The 27,710-nt window shown below is 36.0% G+C and overlaps 1 protein-coding gene across 2 annotated transcripts in view; it reads right to left on the reverse strand.

Annotated features, from left to right (window-relative positions):
* Window positions 1-588: 588 nt before the first annotated feature.
* Window positions 589-27,710, reverse strand: part of LOC126069880 (zinc finger X-chromosomal protein) — a 42,111-nt gene continuing 14,989 nt past the window's right edge. The window contains exons 2-9 of one of the 2 annotated variants that reach the window (XM_049873531.1): window positions 26,190-26,375; window positions 24,880-24,968; window positions 13,774-14,343; window positions 6,561-6,710; window positions 6,207-6,350; window positions 5,715-5,870; window positions 5,074-5,214; window positions 589-4,313 (exon numbers count right to left, since the gene is read on the reverse strand). In XM_049873531.1, the coding sequence (XP_049729488.1) occupies window positions 3,130-4,313; window positions 5,074-5,214; window positions 5,715-5,870; window positions 6,207-6,350; window positions 6,561-6,710; window positions 13,774-14,343; window positions 24,880-24,940 (2,406 nt within the window). In that variant the 5' untranslated portion in view covers window positions 24,941-24,968; window positions 26,190-26,375 and the 3' untranslated portion in view covers window positions 589-3,129. The remainder of the gene's footprint in view (window positions 4,314-5,073; window positions 5,215-5,714; window positions 5,871-6,206; window positions 6,351-6,560; window positions 6,711-13,773; window positions 14,344-24,879; window positions 24,969-26,189; window positions 26,376-27,710) is intronic. The other variant, XM_049873532.1, reaches the window with a different exon arrangement.

A 27,710-nucleotide genomic window follows, 5' to 3' on the forward strand; every position in this document is an offset into this window, starting at 1 on the left:
GGCTTCTTCAAGCCCTCCAAACTGGGCACAAAGGGATATTAAGGTACAAAGTGGTAACTGACTCCAGGGAAGGCTCTTGTGATGCAGAGGTGGTGATAATCCCTACAGACTCAATATGCTGTGAATTTATGCTGAACTTTTAAGTGCTCTCAAAAACTGAAAACTTATCTAAAAGAGAATTAGAAATACTAATAAAACAAACTCTTTATGAAGGTAAATGGAAAAAATAAATTTAAAGGATATGCCCGTCAAAGAACTCACAAATGACTTCTCTGAAATACAAGTTGCAAATTCCCAGGATTATCAATATAGCCACAAAATGAAGCAATCTGCATCCCACTGCTCCATAGATTTGTAGTGGTTAACAGCCTGGCTGCTAACCAAAAGATCAGCAGCTGGAATCCACCAGTCGTTCCCTGAAAACTCTATGGGGCAGTTCTACTCTGTCCTACAGGGTTGCCAAGAATTGGAACTGAGTCAATGGCAACAGGTTTGATTTTTTTGGCCCCACAGAACGAATTAAGAAGTGGGTAAATGAAGACAATCAAGTACGTTTATGTTTATCAGATTTAATAAAACTGCATTTTTTTCCTTAACAAAAAGCATTAACTTAGTACTGGTATCAAACAGACTAAACATTCATTAACAGGAAAATATTCTTATTTTTATTTTTGCATGTTATTCTCAAGTACACATTTACAATAGTGTCACACTTCCCTATGTGAATTTCTTTTAAAGTATTTTATACTTATTTTACAATGTATACAGAGAAGGAACATACAATATTTAATCGGATATTTCAATAGAACAATAACTTATATTATGTTCTTGTAAATATCTGTACCTCTTTAAAGCATTCAACTGAAACAACTACTTTTTTAGCTTCGCTAATTAAATTGTCTTAAGTATAAAACCAGCCTGTAACAAATGTTAGTATGTAACGGTAACTACAATTTTTTTATACATGTTTTACCATATTCACTTGACCAAACCCTTTGTTGTCTTTTAAAGGTTTCAGTATTGTGCTTCAAAACAAAACAACTGTGATGACTCCAGACTATGTAAAAGAAACGAAGTATGTCAAGTGTTGTGTTCTTTATCTTTCAGTTTGTTTCTTAAAATATATTTAAACGGCTAATTATATTTTCTCTATTAATTTTATGGAATGTTTTCAAATTCTTAAATTTCAATTTTTTTTAATTTTCTCTTGTATTACTCTAGGGAAAAATACAAAATCAAGGAAGATTTAAAAGACTTAAAAAAAAAAAGGAAAAAACAGCATTCACGACAATGGATGACATTTAAAATGTGCGGGCCAGGTATGGGAGTTAACTCAGCATAAAGGTTCCAAAATTCATGCCTCGGCTTTGGTTAGCAATAGATTTGAATTCCTACGTGCCTAATGAAATTAAACAAACTTGTACTTAAGAGGCTGCAACACCAAATATTTGTATTTCTTACTCTATAAATAAAACTCTTGGCTATGATTATTAGTGGCACAGAAAAAGGTAAAACCTGACAGCAAGAATGGAACGTAGCACCACAATGAAGTGGAGCAAAGTAGATATTAAGTGAGAAGAAAAACCTCTAATATATGTTGCTAACACTTATGTTAAAGGACCTAAAAAGTGTTTTATTTTCCAAAATTGTTAACGCAACCAAATTCTAATTAACTGCTCAAATTCATTTTATATTATATTCATGTTCATAACTGCTTAAAATACATCAATTCAATAAAAAAACAAAACTGTGAAAGATTTGGTAATGTCAGACCTCAGGTTTTCATTGTATATTTAAAACACCTTTATCTTCTAATCAAAGCCAACTTTTAAACTTTGCTAACAGTGGCTTTTTCTGTCTAAGACAGAACAAAGCACACTAAAATATGCCAAGTTTTAGTTCGCTAATTAGCAACCATCCTCAGTTACTGGCATTTAGTTCACTGGTGGGCTCAGAGAGAAAACTGAGGGTGGTTATGTCTACACATTCAGCTTCTCAGAAAAATACAAAGCCATGAAGCTGAAACTGTACGGAAAAACATTTTATCTGGAAACATCTTCTATTTCTCAATTACCAAAGAAATTTAAAATAAAGTACCTTTACTCTTTAAAGATCCTGAAGGATAATTAATAATTTTCCTTCTATTTCTTCACCAGAGTAGACTCGCTGAATAGCAAGTTTACAAAATGCTCTGTCATGAATCCCTAGATCTTTCAGGTTACTGTAAATTTGATACTTTTCATGCAGATTTAAAATTTGGGATTGTGTATAAATATGTAAAATAAGCAACACACAGCTAGACTACATTTACACATCAAGTTTCAAAAAGATCTTGTGAGCCCAATTTTCCTCAAAAAGATTCCAAAATTTAGTGTACAATAAGCCTCACTTTCAGAATGCAACTGTTCCAAGACAAACAGCATGAATGGAACAATAAAATGAACAGGAATGAGCAAAGCTTTTCAATGAGATTTTCTAAAAGTTTGCTCTGCTAGAAACCTAACAATACAAAGAATGTCAAAGGAAACATATTTGCCTGCTAAACAAAATGAAAATTAAATACAAATCTAACTATTCTTCCATGTTCAACAATGTCCGGCTCAAACAGGAAGTTTCACTGTCATGTCATCGGAAAATGTTAAGGCAAAGGAAATGATTTTTTTATCACAATTAAAGCTGACAGTACAATCTCCCCTTTGTATTAGCAGATGTCTCTGTTGTATGTAAAGATTTTTTATGTGTGCGAGGAAAAGCCGAAAAAATTATCTTTAGAGTTACCAACCTTAAATTATTTTAGCTTTAAGTCAAGAGTCTTAGAAGAATACCATGAAGGTGAATGAAGTATTTAAATAAACAGTAAAACTTCTAAGACTGTAAAGTTCATTACAGTATCTGGGGCTATGAATTAAAAGCAACTGAATTTTTGTCACTTTTCCTCACTATACAAACTGGAAAGAATTCAGAACACTATCTTGAATAACAGGTAAAGAAAATTTAACTAGAGGCAATAATCCTATTGGCACACAGCAGAAATCAATGTACACAGTACTGTATGTGAATGACACTGCGTTTAAAATCAATTTTCTGTTTTACGGTGGGTATCTCTACAAAAGACTGTAAGGAGTACAGTTAGGGCAGGCCAACTTCTTTATGATGCCTCATTATGTGCTGGTTCTTTTCTGAAGGTCTCCGGAACCCTTTCTTGCAGTGCTCACAACGGTGAGGATAGTCTTTAGTATGAATGGAAATAACGTGCCGTTTAAAGCCTGAGGCATCCGTAGTGCTATACTCACAGTACTCACACTGATACACTTTCCTGCCACTGTGGGTCTTCATATGCTTCTTAAGCTCATTCTGTTGCCTAAATCCCTTTCTACATCTCTTACACCTAAATGGAAGATCCTTTGTGTGGACTGAGAGAATGTGGCGACTTAGAACAAATGGGTCTGCAATCTTAAAGTCACAATGTCTACACTGGTGCATTTTTTTACCCTTGTGGGCAGCCACATGTTTCTTGAGTTCTGAAGGCCTGTGAAAGCCCTTATCACACATGTCACACTTGTGGGGGTAGTCCTTCGTGTGAACTGAAATTATGTGTCGTTTCAAATCACTTGAGTTCGAACTCTTGTGGTCGCAATGCAAACACTGGTGTGTTTTGCTTTCTTGGTGGATAACAGCATGTTGCTGCACCTCTTTGGTATCCGAGAAAGTCAGAAGACAAATGTCACACCTATATGGCATCTCTTTACTATGCTTAGTTTTTACATGAGTTTTCAAGTTAGAAGAGTCTGCAGACCTATATTCGCAGTACTGGCATTGGTAGGGTTTCTCCCCAGTATGGATCCGCATGTGCTTTTTCAGCTCTGAAGGGTGACGAAAACCTTTACCGCACTCCACACAAATATGAGGAAAGTTCTTGCTATGGACTGCCAAAAGGTGGCGATTCAATAGCCCCTGCTCAGCTGTCTCGTATTCACAGAATTTACACTTGTGCATTTTGCTGGATCCCTTTTCCTTATGCACCATTTTGTGAGTAAACAAAGCCCCAGTGTGAGAGAAATGCTTCCCACACTCATCGCATTCAATGGCCTTCTCGGCCTTGCTGGTCAACTTGTGGCTCTCTAGGTGGTTGTGTAAACTTATCTTCTTGTTGGTAGTGTAATCACAGTCAGTACAGCGGTATTTCTTCTTGGTAAGATGTTCAGGATGGTTTTTCATGTGCCTTTTCAAGAAGCCTCTCGACTTAAACTTCTTCCCACAAATCATGCAAGGATAAACAGTCAAGGGATGTCCATCAGGGCCAATAATTATTGCTAGCAAAAGGAAAAGAAAGGCAAATGCAAGATCAAAGTTGTTTTCTTCAAGAATTTAAATTGTGTGTTCTGAACCTAAAATATACCATTTACCACTTAAAATTCCTTTGTTTTTCAACATGAACGATTTAACAACCTAGTCATAAAGAAAACCTGGTCTGGAAAGTTTATTCAGTATTACTATACCAATCTATCTCCAGTCTAAAAACTATAAATCAGAAGTTACATCAATTTAGAGACCTGCATAAAAATCATTTATTAAATTAAAATTCACTACTTCTGCTTTGATTATTCAAAGAAAATATATGCTTAAAGTTTAACTACATCTATAAAAATCTTTTAGTATGCAAATATATACACAAAATATACAAGAAAGGAGTTTGTCCTATGTACAAGTACTTGTCCTGCTCCTCTGTAAATTATGCTTGCTCTATACTAGCATAGTTAGATTTTTAAATTTACGTTAATTAATCCATTTTAGGGATCCTTGTCTATATAATCACTGTGGGGAGGGGGGGAGATCACCTGAGCCTTTTAACTGTTTATCCTGAAGGTTTTAGTCACCATTTGTTTCTTTTTATCTAAGAAAATCATTCACGAATATCACTGAATTCTTAAAATGATGTTTTATGATTCAATACAGAAAAGCTGGATACGGTCTAGCAGCTAAAATGCCATCAGAACACCTCTGTGGACACATACTAGATTCAGTCTGGGAGCTGGCACAGAACTCTGTGCTGTGGAACTTGTGAGCCCTCACCTGTTTGGTACTGCCTGGAATCAGGTCTTCTCCTTTTCTTTGGTTTCTGTTTAGTCACTCTGCCGAGCCCAGCAGATTCATCTATGTGCAAGAGGGCACTTGCAGTGCCATTCCGGTTTTCAATTCCATCAGAATTATTACCTAACAATGCGCATTAGAAAAAAAATTATACAGTATTATAAACGATAAAGAATTAGGGATTCTTTATTAAGCACAACAGTGAAAAATAAGTCATGACAATCATGTCAGGAAATGTCCCTTTCTCAGTAATGGGCTTTGTGAGCACATTTAGAGCAGGATCGTAGGAAATGTCTAACTTTCAGATATTGTAAGAAGTACACAGGCTTTCACAAGCTGAAACTTTTCATCTTGATTATAGCTGGCACATAACTTTAAAATTTTGTAGACAACCAGGGAATCCACAGGGCAGAATGCTGACATGGGTTTTTTAGGTTTGAAAGCTAGACATGATTCCAGGCATGAAAGAAGTTGCTGTTAATATTAAAGGCAAAAAGTAGAGTTTATAATGCCGTTCTATTTTTACTTATATAACAATATTGGCACTTCAGAGATCTGAAATCTAAGACCATGAATTCAAGTTAAAAAACCAATGCAAGCCTAAGAGTGGTTATGTGACTTACCATAAGCAGCTGCCCATGCTATCGGCACAAAAGTTTTAATTTCACTGTCATCCATTTGCTGTTCATGCACAGCGGCAGCTGCTGCTGCAGCAACAGCAGCATCCTCCTCTCCTACTATCACTTCCATATAAACTTCATCAGCGATTTCAGCAACATCTAAACAGAATAAAAAAAAACTTTTGTAACTGTCTTTAAGGAGATCACAAAGAAAAGATACTGATTTGAATTCAATTAACAGACAAATACAAAGTTCAAATGTTGCACATCTAGAACACTGCTTTCCCTTAAGAAGCATTCGATAAATGAATCACATTTATTGGATTTCACATTTTTTTTTTAAAGCAACATTCTAAGAATATGCAGTTACTGATGTACTTCCTTGGAATGTGGCATCGTAATTATCTCAGAAATAGTGCTGCTTGTTTCCTTGCATACAAAAGAAAAAAAAAGTACAGAAACAAAACTGTCTCCCACAGAAAGGGCGCTACTTACTTAAATCTTCATCTTCTTGCTGAGAGTCATTTACAGTCATATAAACCATCTTTTCCCTTGGAACACGAATACTGCTATTCTGATCAAGTAGTTCAACTCCATGATCATTCTCAGGCTCACTTTCTACAATGTCTACCGTCCCACCTACAAGGGAAGATGAGAGCTCCAAAATTTTATTTCCACCTGTTTTGCTTTCTACCTTTTACAATAATTTTATATTCCTACATTGGAATTCTTTTCTAAAAAGTTATCCTCAGAAAAGATTTCAGATGTTCTCAAATTAAGTAACAGCAAAGTAATCAGACTGAAGAATTTGGATCAAGGTATGTCCCTATGCTGAAGGCTTCCTCTTACCTAAGTCATCTTCCCCAGGATCAGCTTTAAAAATATAGACTTTGATGACTTCAGGACAAGTGCCATCTACTTTACAAGGATCGATTTCAGACTCTGTGTCCATGGTTATTCCAGACGTACCATCGTGTCCCAGTTTGCCGGCATCATCCACTAAAAATGCAGGAAAAACACCACAAATAGTAGCAAATACTGAAACAAAATGTTACAGTTTTCAAACAAATATAACCTCTTAACTGCTTCACATAACACTGGATGATTTCACCTAGACAATTAGATGATTCAATAAATACAATTCTAAAAGACTTTTAAAAATGAACATATTAAAGAAAAATCTGATGTAAAGAAAAATCTGATGTAAAGAAAACTTTTGTAAGTAATGAAAAGGTACACTTTGCTTATCTGTAAGGTAAAAACATTGCTGTATTATAAATATTCTTAAAATACTGACAAGTGAAGACACTGGAAGGAATGTCCTAACAGTAAAATCAGCAACTCTTCATGTACATAAATTATCAGCACTACCTCATGGCCACTATTTATGAGTATTATTTGTTCTTATCTGTTTCCATTAGATTGTGCATTTTTAAATAATCAAAACTTGACTGCCTGAAAGGTACACTGCAATGAAATAGCCAATGTAAACTCTAGTTTTGTTTAAATTTGAAACTACACACACATTACATACACACAAATGCACACATACTTGAATTCATGAAGGTAATAAGTCTGCTTCTTAGCTGGCAAATGCAGCAAATTATATCAACATTTTTTTCATGTCTTAATGAAAGCAGCCTGTTTTATGGTTATTTTACTTCTTACAAAAGCCACCCTTAACAACAGAGTTAAGTATAACTTCCAATAGTACACACTCAAACAGTATACACGGATGGCACAAACGGTTAAGTGCTCAACTACTAATCAAAAGACTGGCAGTCTAACCCACCCAGAGGTCCCTTGGAAGACAGACCTAGTGGTCTGCTTCCAAAAGGTTGCAGCCCTGAAAACCACATAGAACAGCTCTACTCTGTACAAGTGTGGTCATCATGAGTCAGAATCAACTTGTAAGCAAATAACAACACAGTGAATACAATAAACATTATATATTTCAAGCTTTATATAGTAAATGTGATATGATGCTTAGGACTTGGAAAATTAACAAAAATAAAAAACGCTGTCATAAAGCAACAGATTCTGGATTGGATTAAGTACCAAAAATATAAGCTCCATGTAATGTAACTTCTCAGTCCCACCCAGTCCTAGGCAACCACTGATCTACTTACTTTGTCTTTACAGGTATTCCAATTTTGGGCATTCTGTGTTTTTTCTTAGCATAATGTTTTCAAGACTCATCCATGCTGTAGCATGAATCACTGCTTCATTTCCCCTTATGTTTGTATATTCTATTCTATGGATAGACCATTTTGGTTAACTCATCAATTGAAGAACATTTGGGTTGTTTCCACTCATTTCCTTCAAATACCGGTTGCATTTTAAAAAAAACCTTACAGAAACATAAAACTGTCTCCCACAGAAAGGTCACCTACTTACTTAAATCTTCATCTTCTTGCTGAGTCATTTACAGTCAAATATGAATGCTGCTATGCACATTCGTGCACAAGTTTTTCTGTGGACATATGTTTTGAATTCTCTTGTGTATATCCCTAGGAATGGAATAGTTGAGTAACATGGTAACTTTTTAATGAACTGCCAATCTTTTACAAAGTTGCTGTACAGTTTTTCATTCCTATGAGCAATTTATAATGGTTACAAATCCTTCACATCCTTGCCAACACTTTTCTTTTTCATCATAGCCATCCTGGTGGATGTGAAGTGGTATCTTGCAGTTTTGATTTTCATTCCCCTATTAACACATGAGAGGTCCCTGGGTAGGACAAACAGTTTGCATTTAACTAGAAGTCTAAAAGTTGGCTGTTTTAACTCACCCGACAGAGCCATGACAGAAAGGCCTGGCAATCACTTCCACAAAGAGCCCAAAACACCCTATGTAGCAGTTCTACTCTGAAAAAGATGGTGTTGCCATGAGTCATGATCGGCTCATGGCAACGGGGTTTTTTTTTTTTTTTTTTAAAGGACTAACACGGGAAGGCAGGGTGGTTCACCGGGAGAATTCTATCCTTCCATGAAGAAGATCTGGGTTTGATCTCAAGCCAATGAACCTCAAGTGTACCTACCATCTGTCTCAGTGGAGGCTTGTGGGCTGCTAAGATCCTGAACAGATTGAAGCAGAGCTTCCAGATTAGGAAAAGGCCTGGTGACCTACTTCTGAAAAATCAGCAATGAAAACCCTGTGGATCAATGGTGAAATACACACAGCTTGACAAAGCTAAACTGTCACTAAAAAGCACACAAGAAAACAGGACCTGAAGGTGATTGCCATGCCACATATAATTTTGAAGCAATAGCAAAAACAACCAAACAAAATAAGGTGTGGCTATGTGTGTATATATATATATATGAAGGCATATATGTGTACAGGTATGTACATGTGTATACGCATACAGGTTTATGAATAAACACGTATATGGATCTATGTGACTATGAACATGTACCCATATATGATACGGCTCATAGTTAAATACTTTAGACTAACAAAATACAACCTGTGACTGGACTTCTGGATTTGAAGGATTAGGACCACAGCCTCATGGGACATACCAGTCAGCTGGCATTATACAGTTCATGGAGTTACGTTCTATATCCTAGTTTGGTGAGTAGTATCTGGGGTCTAAAAAGTATGTGAGTGGGCCATCTAAGATATAGCTATTGGTCTCTACTCACCCAGAGCAGAACAGAAAGAAGGAAAACAAAGGCTGAAAGAAGAAACCAGCCTAAAGGACAAATGGTCTATACAAACCACATACTCATCTACTATCCTAAGAACAGAAGTACATAGTGCCTGGCTACTAATACCCAAATATTCTAATCAGGCCCACAACAAATGGACCCTGATAGAATAGTAGATAAAAGTGGAATAGAACCTCAAACTCCTAAAAACAAAAAAAGCCTTACTGGACTGGCTGAGGCTGGAGGACTCCTCAAGACTACTGCTTGAAGTAAATTAATGGAAAAGGAACAACCTGATGGACATAACTACTATGTTCACGTATTATGAAGAATGTAATCTATGTCACTGAACAACCTGAGTAGAAATTCTTGAACAGGAGCATAAACTACTGTGTAAACCTTCACAGAACACAATAAACTACTATTAAAAAAATAAAAACAAAAACCTATGGATAGAAATGATACAATCCTGCTGTGCATGGGTTTACCATGAGTCAGAGACCAACTCAACAGCAGTTAACTACAACAATCACTAATGAATGATGTTCAAGTTTCTCTTCATGTACGCATCTGGCCGCTTGTAAATGTGCTTTTAAGAAACGTCTATACAAATCATTCGCTCATTTTTTAAGTTGGATTGTCTTTTTGTTATTGAATTTTTAAAGTTTTTATATATATCCTGGGCCCTCAATCTATTTATTGGATGTACAACTTGCAAACAGTTTCTCCCATTCTCTGGGTTACCTTTTTCTTAACTGTGTCCTTGAAACGCTACACTTTAATGACAATGAAATTCAATTTTTTTTTTTCTCCTTTTGTTGCTTCTGCTTTTGGAGCCATTGCTGACTAATTGAAGATAAAGAATATTTACACCTGTGTTTTTTTCTTAAGTGTTTTATAATTTTAGGTCTTTTCATTGAGGTAGCTGATCTGTTTTGAGTGAACTTTTGCATATGGTATAAGGTAGGGGACCACTTTCATTCTTTTGTATATGGATATCCACTATCTTAGCACTATTTGTTAAAGAGGCTTATTTCCACACTGAATTTAGACACCCTCGTCAAAAAAAATCAGCTGGCCAAAGGATCATGGGTTTATTTTGGACTATTAATTCTATTTCATTGATGCATGTATCTATCCTTCTGTCAGTATGAATTACTGCAGCCTTTTTGTGTAGCTGGGATTATAGTTTGGCTGGATATAAAGCTCTTGATTGACAAGTGTCTTCTTTCAGCATGTTTACTGTTATCCCATTGCCTTCTCACCTGTTTCTGATGATAAATATCAATTTTTTTGAAGAAGGATCACCTGCATGTGATGACTGACTTTTTCTCGCTATTTCGAAGATTCTTTGGGTTTCAACAGGTTGATTATGTTGCATCTAGAGGTGGAGCTGTTTGAGGCTATTCTATTTGGAGTTTGTTGAGTTCTTAGCTTACGTATGTAGGTTAACGTTTTTCATCAAATTTAAAGTTTTCACACCCAGTACTTCTTTAAATATTATTTTGACTCAGCTGTTTCTCTCGTCTCTTTTGATGTTTCCATTAGGCACGTGTTAGTATGCTAGATGGTATTCCATAGGTCCCTGAGGCTATCCACTTTTCTCCAATCCTTTTGTTTCTCAGCCTGGAAAATCCTTCTTTAAATTTACTGATTTTTCTGCCTCAAATCTACTTTTCAGCCCAGTTTGTGAGATTTTCATTTCAGTCATATACTTTTCAAATTTAGCTTCTTTCCTGAGGCTAAGAGTTTAATATCTACCTCCCTTTATTGCCTAGTGTATCTTTGTTGAAACACTGTATCTCTTGTAAGATTTTCTAAACACATTTTAGAGTTCTATATAAAAACACATCAATTCTAGTGTAACAAACGCCTCTTTCTAAATTTTATCAAATTTAAAAAAATGATCAACATTCCTCTATAAAATATCCAGTAAATAAAACTTTTCTCCCTTTTCAGAAACATTCCCTTGTAGATATTTATTTTTTAAACTCCAAAATTTATTCTGTGTTTTAACCAAATGGTCTGATCGGGAGCATACAATGGCAAGATACATACATATCTAATAATTAGCCTACAGAAGAAAGGAAAAAACAAATAAATGATTACTTATACAAAAAAATAAAATAATGACTATTTCACCATACTTTCTGTACTGGTAGGCACTAGAATCAAAGTAACCGTTATGCTGAATGAATACTCAGAATGTATGCATTAAACACCTAATATGCATAGGGTTTGATGGGGAAAACACATAAGTAGGTAAGACAGAAGTACGTTAAGATCATGTCCTCAAGAAATATAATCAAAGAGAGGCTAAAGAGAGGGAAATATGATAAGTTACTGATTGATGGATACCGAGTTTGTCTGGGGTAAGGAAAAGTTCTGGAAACAGAGTGGTAATGACTTTACAACATTGTAAATGCATTTAAAGTCACTGAATCATACACTTACACATGGTTAAAATGCAAATTTTATGTTACAATATTTTACCACTATACATATAAACACATACACGCATATATAAAGAAGAAACAATCTATTTAGAATCAAGTACGAAGATTAGATAAAGACATCATCTTGATCTCAAAGGCATTTATGCTGCTACAAAAAGGATTCAGGTCTAGATATGCTTCTGATATTGTTAGTTGCCACCAAGTTGATTCCAGCTTAGGGTGACCCCATGTTTGCAGAGTAGAACTACTCCACAGGGTTTTCAAGGTTATGACCTTTTGGAACCAGATCACCAGGCCTGTCTTCCAGAGCACCTTTGGATGGGTTTGAGCCACCAGCCTTTCAGCTACTAGTCAAGCACTTAACCATATGCACCACCCAGCCACCTATGAAAACAGTATAAACAATGCAAACTCTTCTTTGTGAGTCTTCATTCTTAAGTGAGACCTTCCAAAGAGACAAAAACAACCAAGATGGATACCAAAGACTTTATGAAAACTCTATGTTAGGCTCTTAAATAACTTACTGAAAATTCTAAAGACAAAACAGTACTAACACATCTATTTATTTTCTTTGGCCAATTATACTAAGTAGATATACCATAAATTCAGAGAAAGTATCATCTCTCCTAACATTATAAAAAGCATTAAGACTGTCAACAGCATCTGAGTTTTCTCTATCATGTATAAAATTTGGCAAAGTTCCTCTAAACACTTACAAAAACCCATCAACCCTAAATACGGTTTTAAGTTATAAGGCATCATGAGAGAAAGTATCTTCCAGGGAGGCAAAAACAAGAGAAATACCAAGAAAACAAATCTCTAGATAACTTCACCTCATGAAAGTACTTTAGATTACACCGTTAAATAGTTATGATAAATAACCCCTCTTCCCTCTTTGTCTTTCACACTGGATTGTAAACTCAAGGGCAAAATCTGTAAGTTCTTCTTAAATAGTCTGTAACAGTCCTTTATAAAAAGAAGTCAATCAATGATTATTAAACCAGGCTCTTGGCACTTATTAAGCAAGTTCAGCTGCAGGTAGAAATTTATCATCATCAGGAAGAAAGGACTTATTATATAAGACTTAAGAATGTCTGTTATTCTACACCCAGCAAAATGCCTGCAAACTCTTTTGCTGTGCTATGCTCAATGATAGTGGGTAAGGGGAAGAGACCTGCAACTTGTATTAATGGGAAAACTGAATTCAATCTATACTATAAATTATTATTCCAAAGACATTAGCAGTCACATAAAATGGTGATTAAGGATATGTTAAAGTTATTTAAATCAACAGACTATGAGGCTAGTCTATAAAGCTGGAATTTCATTAACGTTCTCAGAACGTACGTAAAAATTGAAGTTATAGAGACACCATTGAGGTATTTTAATAACACTGAATTATCATGATTTTCTATCTAAGCAAAACTATGTCCAATCATGTCCTGGATGATAAAGAGGTAAACACAGTCAAGGCTGTCAGCATCCCACAAGGGCAGTGGACAGAATACAAAACCAAATAATGCTAAATTTCTATCAATCTAAACTCACTGTAAGTTAGTTGTTTATAGTCTTGTTCATGGCTACTTTATTTTAGATACTTTTTTTCAAGTTGAACCCCTTTCAAGTTTTAAATGGTAATTCTGACAAGAAGGGTCACAGTTTAGACATGTCTTTCACGATTTCACAAAGCCCAATCTTATCCAATTAAGCCATTATCTTTCTCAGGAAATTTCATTTTTCTATTCCTTTCTTATATAGAAACAAATCTTTACTCTTAACATCTCACTTTTCTTAACTTTGGCTTATCTCACAAAATGCAAACTGAAACAACAACGTATGTAGGTTTACCCTGATTTTTGAACTTTAAGTCAAGAATATGTCAACCTTGATTCCAGTTAGAAAAGACAGTACTCAAAACCACCTCTGACAATCACTTTAACCTCAGCACTTACAGGAAATCATAAGGTAGTCCTCACAGTTGCCTTTGTCATCATCTTGCTGGTCCACAGGGATCCCATTGGCATCTATGACTGCTTCAGATGTACAGTCTGCTACCAACACTTCTTCTGAAACTATGTCGGTTGTCAACGTATCAGTGACGATTTCTGCTTCTACTACATTATCATGAACCACATGTTCAACATTCCCAACATCAGGCACACGTATAGGTTCATGTGTCAAGACATGTTCTGGCATAGACATTGAGGCTGAAGTAATGTCAGAAGCTAAAACATCATTTGGCACTGTGCAATGTGTTAAAGAAACTTCTTCGGATATATCTGACTCCAGTACTTGCTCAGGAATAATGACATTTTCAGATACATCTGCTTCTTCTAAGATATCTGAGCACTGAACATTCTCTATAACAACATCCTCAATAACATCTTGGATTACAACGGAGTCGGGGTCTTCAGGAGGAAAGTTATGCACGGTTATGTCTGAATCCACAACATCTGAAACAAAAACAGTTTCTTGTACCTCCACAACAATTTGATCACCAACCATGTGTGTAACATCAGCTCCTTAAAAAAATAAAAATTAAAATGACAGTTCAGGTAGGCATGCAGGGTTATCTCAAATAATATGTTATTTAATTTCTACAGGGAATACAGACTATTTCCTCAGGTTTTTTCAAACATTAAAATAGAGTAAAGAAATAAAGAGGGAATCCATTTTTTATTCTTATCAGAAATTGAAAATTATAACTTAAGAACTTTATTTTAAAAAAAAAAAAGACATTACTAATCAATGAGCACATAAAGAAATACTAGGGAAACAAAATATGAGGCAGCCACAAAAGAAAAAGACCTATAGAGGGAAAAATCCAGAATATCTGCATAAAAAACTTCCTCAACCACTAAATTTTAAGGGATGATTATAAAAACTGCATAAGTAGCCAAGTTTAGAAAACAAGTATATCACTTTCCTTGATTGCATATGTTTCATTCCTTCTTTTCCTGACTCCCTTCAACACATGGTTTTTCTTTTTTCCATCACTCTTACAGATTTTCTTTTAGTCTTTGTTTTTTTGCTTTCACCTGTCATAATTTTCTCCTTTTGATCTGATGCACTATTCCACCAGTATCTCTCCCCTGTTGCTATGCAAATTTAGAAATCATACTTTGAACCCAGGACTAGAAAGGACTGATATAGAGGGGAAGAAGGCCACAGATAAGGAAAGATTATTCACTGAGGGACCTCGGTGGATAGGTAAAATGAATAAAAGTATAGCTGCTTTGGTGTGACTGAAGGTGAGATTAGTTGGAGAGGGGCCTGCCACAAATTCATGAGAATGAATCAGGTCTAACTACCTCCATACCTCTATCCTCCTCCCTATTCTTCCAGTCTCTAATACCCTGCACATTTCCACAGAATATAATAAACTCTAATCTAGTCCATTCTGAGGTTAAGGAATAAAGGTACAAGGTTAAACTAATTGAAACCCAGTGAGATTAAAGGATTTAACCAAAATCACTGGGTTTGCATACAGTATGGTGCTCAGGAAATATTCTCAATGAATGCTATAGATGAAAATAGAATTTATGTATCTTAACCAAAGATATTAAAAAAAAAAAACCAACTGGGTATTGTGGCTCCTGGTTCAAGAAAAGCAAGCAGTGTATTATGAAAATTTCACATAAAATGCAATTAGTCAGTCAATTAGTGCTTCCAGCTGTGACTCAGAACAGGCTGGAGCCAAGCAGTGCCTAATTCAATGACTGTGTGCCACTGACCAGGCCCCAAAACAAATAAAAGGCTTTCAATAAACAAAAGTGGCCAAAGAGTAATAAAGTTGTAAGAAGTTTTTAAAGTCAGTTAATACCCACTATAATTTACATATAAGAAGAATGTGTTTGCTTTCTCCTCTATAGTACAAAATGCTTTATACTCATTTGTCTTCAGTAGTCATAATATTAACAAAAGGCCACTTGAATCTCCATTTTGCAATGAAACATGAAAGCATTTAGTGGCCAAGAGCACTGACAAAAGGTCTAAATTATAGAGCGGATTTGGATACATTATTTTTGTGATCTCAGGCAAGTCATTTAACCTGTGAGTTTCGGTTTCCTCATCAGTAAAATGAGGACAGTAGCGTCTGCCACACATACCTCACAGGACTGTTTTGATAATCAAATGGGAAGGTATGCAAAATGTTCTGAAAAACTCTAATGAGAGATTTCATTATTATTATAACATGAAAATGGAGGCACTGGCATATTAAGTGACTTGCTCAAAGATAAACATCGGAAGTGCTAACAATCAGGACTGAAATGGAATAGCCCTTCAATCTACCTTAGGCTATGACCCATGACTGCTGTGACAAAATTAAACTATTAAGTACTAGCTTTTCCCTGAAGAACTTTCAGGCATATTTATACCAAAGGGTCAGCAGTTCACAAATCCACCAGCCACTCCTTGGAAACCCTATGGAGCAGCCCTACTCTGTCCTACAAGGTCACTATGAGTTAGAATCAACTCGATGGCAACAGGGTTTTTTTTTATATTCCAGTAAAGAAAAAAATCTTAACTTTGTATTTACCATTATCAAAGTGAAACTACCAAATGTGAGTTAAGACTATCCCAAGTTGTTCTCTTTCTCTCTCTCTCTCACACACACAGCGATACATAAATTATACATAACATACCTTGTATTTCTTGGTAAGGTTAATTGCTATCATTAATACACAGCAAATGACCACTTAAAATTTAATGAATAAAATCACTGCAATTTATAAGAGTAGCTATATAGTATAATATAATTTTATATTACAAAATCAGCTGCGATCACCTACATTATTACATACTTTGAACTAACAATAATCTGAAATTTGGAATACTTTTTTAATACTATTACAACTCCATGAATATAATCCTTCTTGTGCAGTCTGGGTGAGCTAGCATTATCTGCCTGAGGCAGAAGGCTCCTTTGAAACGAGATGACCTTGTTTTATATGTTACCTCTTGAGCAAGAGACGAGAGAAATGATGTGTTCCATGTGTTATTTTAGGATGAATAATTTGTTAGGTAGATTGAAAAAGAGGCTAAGGGTAAGGAAAAGAGTTTAATACTACGGATTAAGAATGAGACAGCAGAGCCCAGCTAAGCCAAAGGAACTGGCATGAAGAGAAGCAGTATAGAGGACAGAATGCCCCTTCCCCCTCAAAGACATCTATACCCTGATCTCTGCAACCTATGAATATACCACATTATAGCTTATGACAAATGAACTTGGCAGACATAAGTAAGTTTACCGTACAATAAAAGATTATCCTGGGTAGACTAAGTGGACCCAATCTGATCACATGAACCCTTAAACCACTAAACTTTCTCTGGCTATAATTAAAGAGTTGCAGTCAAAGGATAACTTGCAGAGAGGCTGAACATGTGAAATTGACTTAACTTGCCTTTGCTGGAGGGAATACATGCCGAGAGCATGAGAAGGAACACAAGTCACCATAACGAAGGAGCAAAGACCACTCCCCCAGGTGACGTCGGCAAGGAAACAGAAATCTTAGTCATCCAACTTCAAGGAACTGAATTTGGCCAACAGCAGGAATGAGTCTGGAACAAGGTTCATTTCCAAAACCAAAAAAGCAAACCCATGGCCACTGAGGTGATTCTGACTCACAATTACCCTGTAGGAAAGACAAGAATTGCCCCATAGGGTTTCCAAGGCTGTAAATCTTTACGGAATCAGAGTCCACATCTTTCTCCCAAGGAGCAGCTGGTGGGTTCAAACCACTGAGCTTTTGATCAGCAGGCAGGTGCTTAACCACCATACCACCAGGACCCCTAGATTCATTTTCAGAACTGAGAACGAAAACATCTTGATTTCAGCCTTCTGAACCCAAAGCAGAAGATCCAGCAATGTTATGCTAGCCTTCTGTCCCACAGATACTAGGAGACAATGAATTTTGTTTTAAGCTAGTAATTTTTTTTTTGGTCATTTTCAAGGCAGTAACAGAAAACTAATTCAAATTTTGGTGACTGACAGTAGAGTGCTGCTATACAAATATCTAAAAATCTAAGCGGCAACCATAACTAACAATAGACAAACAGCAAAAGATCAACTAGGTAACAGAGATCTTCTAAGTTAAGCACTTATGCTCATTGAAGATTTCACCAAAGAGTAAAAAAGAACCTACAGAGTGGGGAAAAGAACTGGCTATGGTATATATGATAAAGGTGTAATATCTCAAACTTACTAGTAAATCCGACACCTCTACAACAAAAAGATAAAGAATCCAATATAAAAAATGGACAAAGAATACGAACAGACACATAACTTTATGAATGGCAGCAGAACACTGTTTGATACCGTGCTGGAAGATGAGCTGATTGATGTGGCATGACTCAAAATGAGAAGAAAACTGTTGCAAACACCCATTAGTAACTGGAAAGTGCAACGTACAAAGTATGAATCTAGAAATACTGAAGTAGTCGAAAATGAAATGGAACATATAAACAATCAATATGGTAAACATCAATGACCTGAAATATACTGGGATTAGCCATTCTGAATCACAAAATCATATGGTTTACTATGTCAGAAATGACAAACTGAACAGAAATGGAGTCGCATTCACTGTCGAAAAGATTTCAATATCTCTCCTGAAGTACGACACTGTCAGTGGTAGTATAACATCCACACACCTACAAGGAATGACTATTAAGATTTACATACCAGCCAAAGATGAGGAACTTGAAAGATTTATACAAACCTCTGCAGTTTGAAAATGATCAAATATGCAATCAAGGTGGATCAATAATTACTTATGATCAGAATGAGAAAGCTGGAAATGAAAAATGACTGGTAGTTGAAAAATATGGCCTTGGTGATAGAAACAAGGGATTACATAATGATATTTTGCAAGATTAACCACTTCTCAATGCCAAATAACTTTTCTCAACAACATAAAGGGGGACTACACATGAGGACCTCACCAAATGGAATACACAGGAATCAAATCAACTACATCTGTAGAAAGAGATGATAGAAAAGCTCAATATCATTTAGAACAAGGCAAGGAGCTGACTGCAGAACAGAACATCAACTGCTCATGTTCAAGTTCAAGCTAAAGCTGAAGAAAATTAAAACAAGTATACAAGAGCCAAAATACAACCTTGAGTACATCCCAGTTGAACTTGGAGACCATCTCAAGAACAGTTTTGATGTATTTAACACTAATGACTAGGCATGTTGCAAAATGACAGCAGGGACATCATACATGAAGCAAGCAGGTAGTCATTAAAAAGAGGAAAGAAAGAAAAGATCACAATGGATGTCAGGAGAGACTCTGAAACTTGCTCTTAAATACAGAATAGGTAAAGTGAATGGAAGAAAAAGCTGAACAAAAGATTTCAAGGAACATCTCAAGAAAATAAAGTAAAATATTAATAATGAAATGAGCAAAGACCTAGAGACACAAAACCAAAAGGGAACAGCTTGCTCAGTATTTCTCAAGCTGAAAGAACTGAAGAAAAATTTCAAGCCTTGAGAAGCAATTCTGGAGGATTCTACAGCAAAATACTGAAGGACACCAGAAGCATCAAAACCAGATGAATGGAATACACACAGTCCATGTACCAAAAAGCACTGGTAAACGTCCAATCATTTCAGGAGGCAGGATATGATCAAGAGCTGATGGTGCTAAAGGAAGATGTCCAAGTTGCACTGAAGGCATTGCAAAAAACAAGACTCCTGATATTGACAAAATACCAATTCAGATGTTTCAACAAACAGATGCAGCACCAGAGGTATTTATTCGTCTATGCCAAGAACTCAGAAGACAGTCACCAGGCCAACTGACTGGAAGAGATTGGTATTTGGGCCCATTCCAAAGAAAAATGATGCAACACAATGTGGAAATTCTCAAACAGTATCATTAATATCATACACAAGTAAAATTCTGCTGAAGATCATTCAAAAGTAGCTGCAGTGGAAGATCAACAGGGGACTGCTAGGAACTCAAGACAGATTCAAAAGAGGACATGAAACAACGGATATCATTGCTGATGTGAGATCATGGCTGAAAGCAGAAAACACCATTACCTATGTTTTATTGGCTATGCTAAGGCATTAACTGTATGGATCATAACAATTCATGATGATATGGAGTCGCTATGAGTTGGAATCAACTCGACAGCAGTGGGTATTGTGAAAAATGGTAATTCCAGAACACTTAATTGTGTTCATAAGGAAACTGTACATAGATCAAAAGGCAGTCATTCCAACACAGCATGGTTTAAAATCAAGGAAGGTGTACATCAGGGTTCCATCCTTTCACCATAACTTATTCAATCTGCATGCTAAGCCAGTAATCCGAAAAGCTGGAATATATGAAGTGGCATCAGCACTGGTGGAAGGCTCATTAACAATGTGGGATATGCAGATGAGACAACTTTGCTTGCTAAAAGTAAAGAGGACTTGAAGCACTTATTGATGAAGACCAGAGACTCCAGCCTTCAGTGTGGATTGTACCTCAACATAAAAAAAAAAAAAAAAAAAAATCCTCAACTGGACCAATAAACACCATCACGATGAAGAAAAGACTGAAATTGTCAAGGATTTCATTTTACCTCAATCCACAATCAACGCTCATAGAAGCAGCAGTCAAGAAATCAAACAACATATTGCACTGGGCAAATCTGCTGCAAAAGACCTCTTTAAAGTGTTAAAAAGTAAAGATGTTGCTAAGGTAAGCCTGACACAAGCCATGGTATTTTAAATCACCTCATAGGTACAGAAAAGCTGAAAAATGAATAAGGAAGGACGAAAAAGAATGATACCTTTGAATTATGATGTTGCCAAAGCATACTGAAAATACCACAGACTGCCATAACAATGAACAAGTCTGTCTTGGAAGAAATACAGCCAGAATACTCCTTGAAAGGGAGGATGGAAAGACTTCACCTCACAAAGTTTGGACAAGTTATCAGGAGGGATCAGTCCCTGGAGAAAGACATTATGCTTGGTGAAGTAGAGGGTCACTGAAAAAGAGGAAGACCCTGAATGAAATGGATTGACCCAGCGGTTCCAACAATGGGCTCAAACATAACGATTATGAGGATGGCACAGGACCGGTCAGTGTTTCTTTCTGTTGTACGCAGGGTTGTTGTGAGTTAGAACCCACCTACGGGCACCTAACAACAGCAGTTTATAAAGAAAATGTTCTACACCCAACTGTGGTGAGTGGCATCTGGGGTTTACAAGCCGGTGAGCAGCCATCTAAGATACATCTACTGGTCCCATCCTGTCTGGAGCAAAGGAGAATGAAGAAAACCAAAGATACAAGGGGAAGGAAGATTAGTGCAAAGGACTAATGCACCACAACTACCACAGAGCCACCTGAGTCCAGAACAACTAGATGATACCTGGTTACCTCCCCTGACTGCTCTGACAGGGATCACAATAAAGTCTTAAGAGAGAGCTGGAGGAAAATGTAGAAAATTCAAACTCAAAAAAAGACCAGACTAACTGGTCTGACAGAGACTGTCAGACTCCAGGAGTATGGCCTCTGGACATCCTTTTAACTCAGTACAAAAGTCATTCCTAAGTTCACTCTTTAGCCAAAGATTAGACAGGCCTATAAAACAAACAACCCACATGAGAAACGTGCTTCACAGTTTAACCATGTGTACCAGACTAAATGGGCTCACCAGCCCAAATGCAAAGATGAGAAGGAAAGATGGGACAGGAAAACTGGATGAATGAAAATGCAGAACCCAGGTTGGAGAAAGGGAGAGTGGTGACACGTCACAGGGTTGGCAACCAATGTCACAAAACAATTTGTGTGTTAAATGTTCAATGAGAAACTAATTTGCTCTGTAAAATTTCATCTAAAGTACAATAAAAAACAAACAAAAAAGTGAGTGGCTGTGGAATTATCTAATTCCCTAAGAATTGTGAGAAGCGTCACTGAAGAAGCCCAAATTGACCAGACTACTGGTACCAGTATGAATATTAACAACTCTACTACTGAGGACTCAGAAAGTAAAGAAGAGTATGGTAGAGAGAAATTCTACTTCGATTTGGAGAATTTCTAACTCGCAATGAATGACCAGGAGCAGTAATCTAGACTTTAAGAATGTTATTGATGAAATAGTGAAATACAAGTATTGGTGGTCTTTATTCATCTGGAACAAAAGTGAAAGAAGGAAACCCAAGAATCAGAGAAGGTATAGGACCAATTATCTCCATGAATCACTGCCTCCTCCACCATGAGACCAAAAGAACTAGGTGGTGTGCTACTAAGCATTCAGAGTAGGAACACAATAGATGAGTCCTAATCAGAAGCGAGAATAATGTGGAAAAGACCTTCGAACTCCTAAAGAATCCAGATTTACTGGAAGGATCTACAGAGGCTGGAGGAGTCCCCAAGACTATAGCTCCAAATTGCTCTTCAAACCTGAACTGAAACCACCCCCTGGATCGCCTTTAAAGTAAGTAATACCTTAGCCCAGAGTAAAGACTGAAAGATTATCACCCCTGAGCAATGCATTAAAAAAAATACGTATATATACACATATATATAAGACCAAAGGATTAGCAACTATTTTAAAGTACGGTTGTGAAGGTTGAAGGACAGGGAATTTAAGTAAATAAAGATGAAACAACTAGTAGAGAATTATGATAATGCTAATAAGTGAAAAATGTAATCAATGTCATTGATCATTATGTCTTTTGACTGTAGAATAGGAGCCAGTATGCTGCACTTTCATCAAAAATAAAATTCAAGTAAAAAATGCAAGTGAGAAACATGTTACTGGAAACTAGAGGAAAGAGGGGATTCTTATCATGTAGCAGTACTGAACACAGTAAAATTGTGTCCAGTAGTTATGTGGAAAAAATAACTTGTAAATGACGAACTTAGGATATTTAGCTGAGGAGATCTGCAAATAATTTTTGAAGTGCCCTGGCTTCTTCTTGCAGGTTATAGTAAAACACCAAAGAGATACAGGCTATGGTAATAACTGTTAAAAGGGAAGCTGGACACAACAATCTGAGAAATAGTCTATCCAGAAAGGATAATGTTAAAATTAAAGAGATTTGCTGTAAGGGAAAGATGTTTGACAGAAAAAAACAATGTGTGACTCTACAATACTTGCCGGATTTTTCAGGAAATCAAAAGGTTAAACAATTCATATAAACTCACATAAAACACTCTCTGAAAAGGCTGAGTGTACCTCACCGAGACTCCTCAATCAAACATAGACACTTCCAGGAAGCTTAAGGGTATTGTTCCTCACCCTTCTCAGCCCAAGTAAAAAAACAGAGATGGAATTATGCCAGAAAGATCTGCAGATAAGCCTTTTGTCTAATGCAGTGAATCCCAGTGACATATGCAGAAGAACCATAAAGTTTTGAGAAATTTATATAAGTGGAAACTCTGCTAGCTTAGGCTCAAAGACTCTGAGAAAGTACAATATGAAAGAGCGTCGTTCACGGCCCCCAAAATTATAGAGTCAGGAACCAGACTGGTAGATCTACTTAGCTAAAAACACATGAATGTTATCTTTCTTGAAAAAAGCAAAGACAACTCAGAGCAGAACCACAGCTCACGAAGACTACTGTTGTTGTATACCACTAAATTGATTCTGACTCATAGTGACCCTATAGCACAGGCTAGAACTGACCCATAGAGCTTCCAAGGCTGTAATTTTTATTGAAGCAAGCTGCCACTTTTTCTCCCAAGAAGCAGCTGGTGGGTTCCAATGCCCAACCTTTTGGCTAGCAGTGAAGCACTTTGCCACTGCGCCACTAAAGAAAAAAAAACCCAAACCCACTGCCGGTGAGTTGATTCCAACTCACAGCAACCCTATAGAACAGAGTAAATTGTTATTACAAGGCCTCAAAACCTAGTGGAGTTCACCTAGCTGGATTTGAAAACTTCTTTGGATCAATGACTCATTTTACATTCTGAATTTCCCCATCTGAATCAAGATGTCTAAAACTGTCCTATTAGAGTATACTGGGAGTAGACAGCTTGTTTACTTTCTTAGACTCACAGACCCAGAGAAATTGTGTTCCAGATGTTATACTTAATGAACTACATCTGGAGCATCAGCCATACCTGTTTGCATGATTCAGGTATCTGAAATTTTGGAGCTGATTAGCTTTAGGTAAGATTTTGGGGACCATGGGAGCAAATTAACGTATTTTTGCATTTGGGAGGGACATAAATGTTTAGAGACTAGAGTGTAGACCGTATGTGGTAGGTAGAATGGTTCCCCAAGGATACTTCAGTCCCTAAATTTTTAAATGTGTTACAATGATACGTCAAAAGGAACTCTGCAGATGTAAGGCTATGGGTCTAAAACAGAGAATTATCCTGGATTATCTGAACGAGTCCAATCTAATCAAGCTATCAAAAGGAATAAAGATTTCTGGTTGGCAGAAGTCAAGTCAGAGAAATTCAAAGCTTGAGACCCAAACCACTGTTGCTTGAGGGGGCCACATGAAAAGCATGAGAATGAACAAATGTAGGCAGTCTCTAAGAAGCAAAAAACGGCCCAGCAAGGAAACAAGGATCTCTGATCTACAACCAAAAGAACCAAATTTCACCAAATTTTTCAAGGAACTTCAAAGTGGATTCTTCTACAGAGCATCTAGAAAGGAACACAACCCTGCCAACACTTTCATTTTGGCCTTGTGAAACTCTAACCACAGGACACTCTTGAGCCATACCATATATTGACTTCTGATTTACAGAACTCTGAGGTAACAAATTCAGGTTAAGTCTCTAAAATTTGTGAAAATGTATTATGGCAGTAATAGAAAACTAATATGCCTAACACAGATATAAACAAGAAACACTTTTAAAGTGAGAACTAATAGGACTTACTGGTATAAATGGGGAAAATGAGGATTAATGATAACAGTAAGATTTTTACACTGATGGTGTTAGTAACAAGAATATAAGAGTTGGCTACAAGATTATGACAGGATAACAAGATACCTAAGTATGAATCAATATCAGATCTAGCAATTTTTCTTCTTGATAAACAACTCTAAATTTGGCAGATGGGAGGTAGAATAACCCAAGAAACAGTTATACCTATTCCATCAAAAAATGAGTTTGGCTCTTGAGGTTGTAATTCAAGTTCATCTTCATCCATGGCCTTTAATTCTCATTAGTCACAGCTCCTAAACCAGGGAATAAAGTATATCAAATATTAATTTTTCATACCATATATTAAAGATGTCATCATATTTACATTTCTAAAGTGCTGAAATAATTTATCAAATATCTATCAAATAAAATAAGGAACATAACTGATTTCCACTGATACATGGACAGTTATGTAGAAAGAGATGACGGCTAAATCAAGCAGGTTGATTTTGGGTAGACCATATTTAGAGTATTTGTCTGAACTGAGGCACTAGTCATATAGAGTGCACAAATCTTAGTGTAGATTAATGACATATTTTTGCATAGGTATTTCCACCACCCAGGTTAATATATAGAATATTTCCTGCAGCCAAGAACATCCTTTATTTTCCCCTGCTCCATCAACAGCCCAGTGACTCCTTCAAAGTTCAACTCCAGTATGCTTTATAAAATTTCCTTACTGTATCTCTAAAGTAGTCTACAATCTTTCCATCAAAAAATTCCATAATGATAAAAATTCCAAGTTTGTGATTACGGTAAACACACTGACATATCTTGCTAGCTTACAACGACCTTTCCTAACTTACCTCTTGATTAGAGAAACAATTTTCACAGTACTCTCCAACTACAGCTAATTGATACTAAAAATATATATATTTTATACTAGTTATCTACAAAATGGTAAAAGTGAATTCATTTTTGGACACAAGAAAATCAAAGTCTTATCCCTAAAATATCTAGAGTTTTGAGGGTGGCAAGAGGGGTTTCTAAAAAAGTGGATCTATGACTATTCAGCTCTCACAGTAGAGTTAATAACTGCACAAATATCTTCATATGTATAAAGATGATGCCAGTGTCAACAACTTAGGGATGTGGTGATAGCAACTAATTCATATAATCATATGTACCATAAACATGTAAATCCTGGTTTAAGGAAAGAAGAGCTCAAACAAATAAGAAACCAATTAATTAACTCCTGAGCTGGATCCTAGGACTCTATTCAGCAAAGGCTGCTACTCACAGAAAATCTTCAAATATAAGGGCCAGCTTTTATATCATATACATTTCCTATTACACAGCCTGGCCTAATATTTTGTCTGGCTTGTCATATATCTTATTTTTACTAAAATGATCAATCATTGCTCAACAATGCACTTGACTAGTTATTCTTCCCTTTATTTCATCATCATAAAAATGCAAATGGGCAAAGAAAAATTTTTTTCTCCACTTCCAAGGCAAAGATGACTATATCTCACCTTAGTAACCTTTCTTGGTTTAGAAGTTAATTCCTTCCAGTAGTCAGAATAAGACCATGTTCTTAAAATGGAAAATACTCAAAAGAGTTCCCAAGATTGTGATAATGCAAAGGCAGAAGAACATGCTCTGATGATTTAGCCGAAACTGACCATGGTGTTGCAGCAGGAATCAAGCCTAGATATAGACTGAAGGTGAAGACAATGAGAATGACTCAGGGAACCAAGAGTCTAAAAATTCAGCGTGAAAATACTTCTACTTTTGAGGCCCCACTATCATGTGAAACTCACTATAAGACTTTCTGTCCAGCTGTTAGGTCTTGACTTTGAAAATTGTAACCTGGACCCTGAAAAGTAAGATTATGAGCTGCCTGGGGAGAAATTAATTTGAAAATTTTACAGTTTAAAGGAAGATAAAGGCTTGGCAGAAATCTGGGAGATTCATAAGTAACAGTCCTCAATTCTTTAAAATAATAAAAAAAAATCATTCTAAGTTAATAATACAGAAATATTTTATCTAAAACTAATGATAATGACTATAATTTATTTACACTTTATATCTCTTGATACTTAGACACTTGATCTCACCCTCTGGCAAGTTTCAAGACAGTGATTATATACCCCTTTCTTCTTTACAAAGTATGTGCTTTTTAACATGCATGCATAAATCATTTTTCTAATTCTGGTCTCCCAAACATACATTCAATGCCTTTTAATATTATTGCTTTATTTTAGTTCCTCTCCCTAAGTCATACCCAAAAAACCAAAATATGTATTATACATGGTAGACAGAATCACTAAAAAATGCTAGGAAATCAAAATAAATTCATCTGTAACAGATTTTTTTCACAAAAGGAAGTTGTAACCAGTGAAAAATTAACTTATGTTTAAAGTCACTAATACTACTGCCTATTGAGAAACGACATTCTTTTTATTTTTCTGTGTTGTTCAGTGTTAAACATCATTCCTCCAGGTATCTAAACTTCAAATCTAGAGTGACATTTCATTCATCTTTCTACTTCAGCCCTTAAGTGAATAACTTCCTCTTTATTCTCACTGCTATCTTATCTCCCATTCAGACCAGCTCCTTTCAACGAAAACATATGAGCTTTTCTTTTTTCATTTTTGCTAAAAATTTCTATCAGGATATAAGAACAACTAGAAATAGTCTTTTTATCACTTTATCCGATTTCTCTATTTTCCATCTTTACCTTTACAATGCTTACTAAGAGAATCTCCATGCTCATTTTTCTAAGCTCCCAATTTGATCTTGAGCCACATACATTCTGTTATCACCACATCCACTAAATTGTTCTTATTTAAAAGATAACATAAAATTGTACATACATGTAATAGTAAACAACTAGACACAACCCAAATGTTACAGCAATAAAAAGAAACTAGTGTTTGCACACATAACTTGAATAATCTCAAAGGCACATGCTGATTTAAAAAAAAAAAGGCAGTCTCAAAAGGCCACATACCTAGAAGAGAAACTAGATAACCGGGAGTTCCTAAAAATCA

This window comes from Elephas maximus, chromosome Y (genome assembly GCF_024166365.1).
Source record: "Elephas maximus indicus isolate mEleMax1 chromosome Y, mEleMax1 primary haplotype, whole genome shotgun sequence".
NCBI lineage: Eukaryota > Metazoa > Chordata > Mammalia > Proboscidea > Elephantidae > Elephas > Elephas maximus.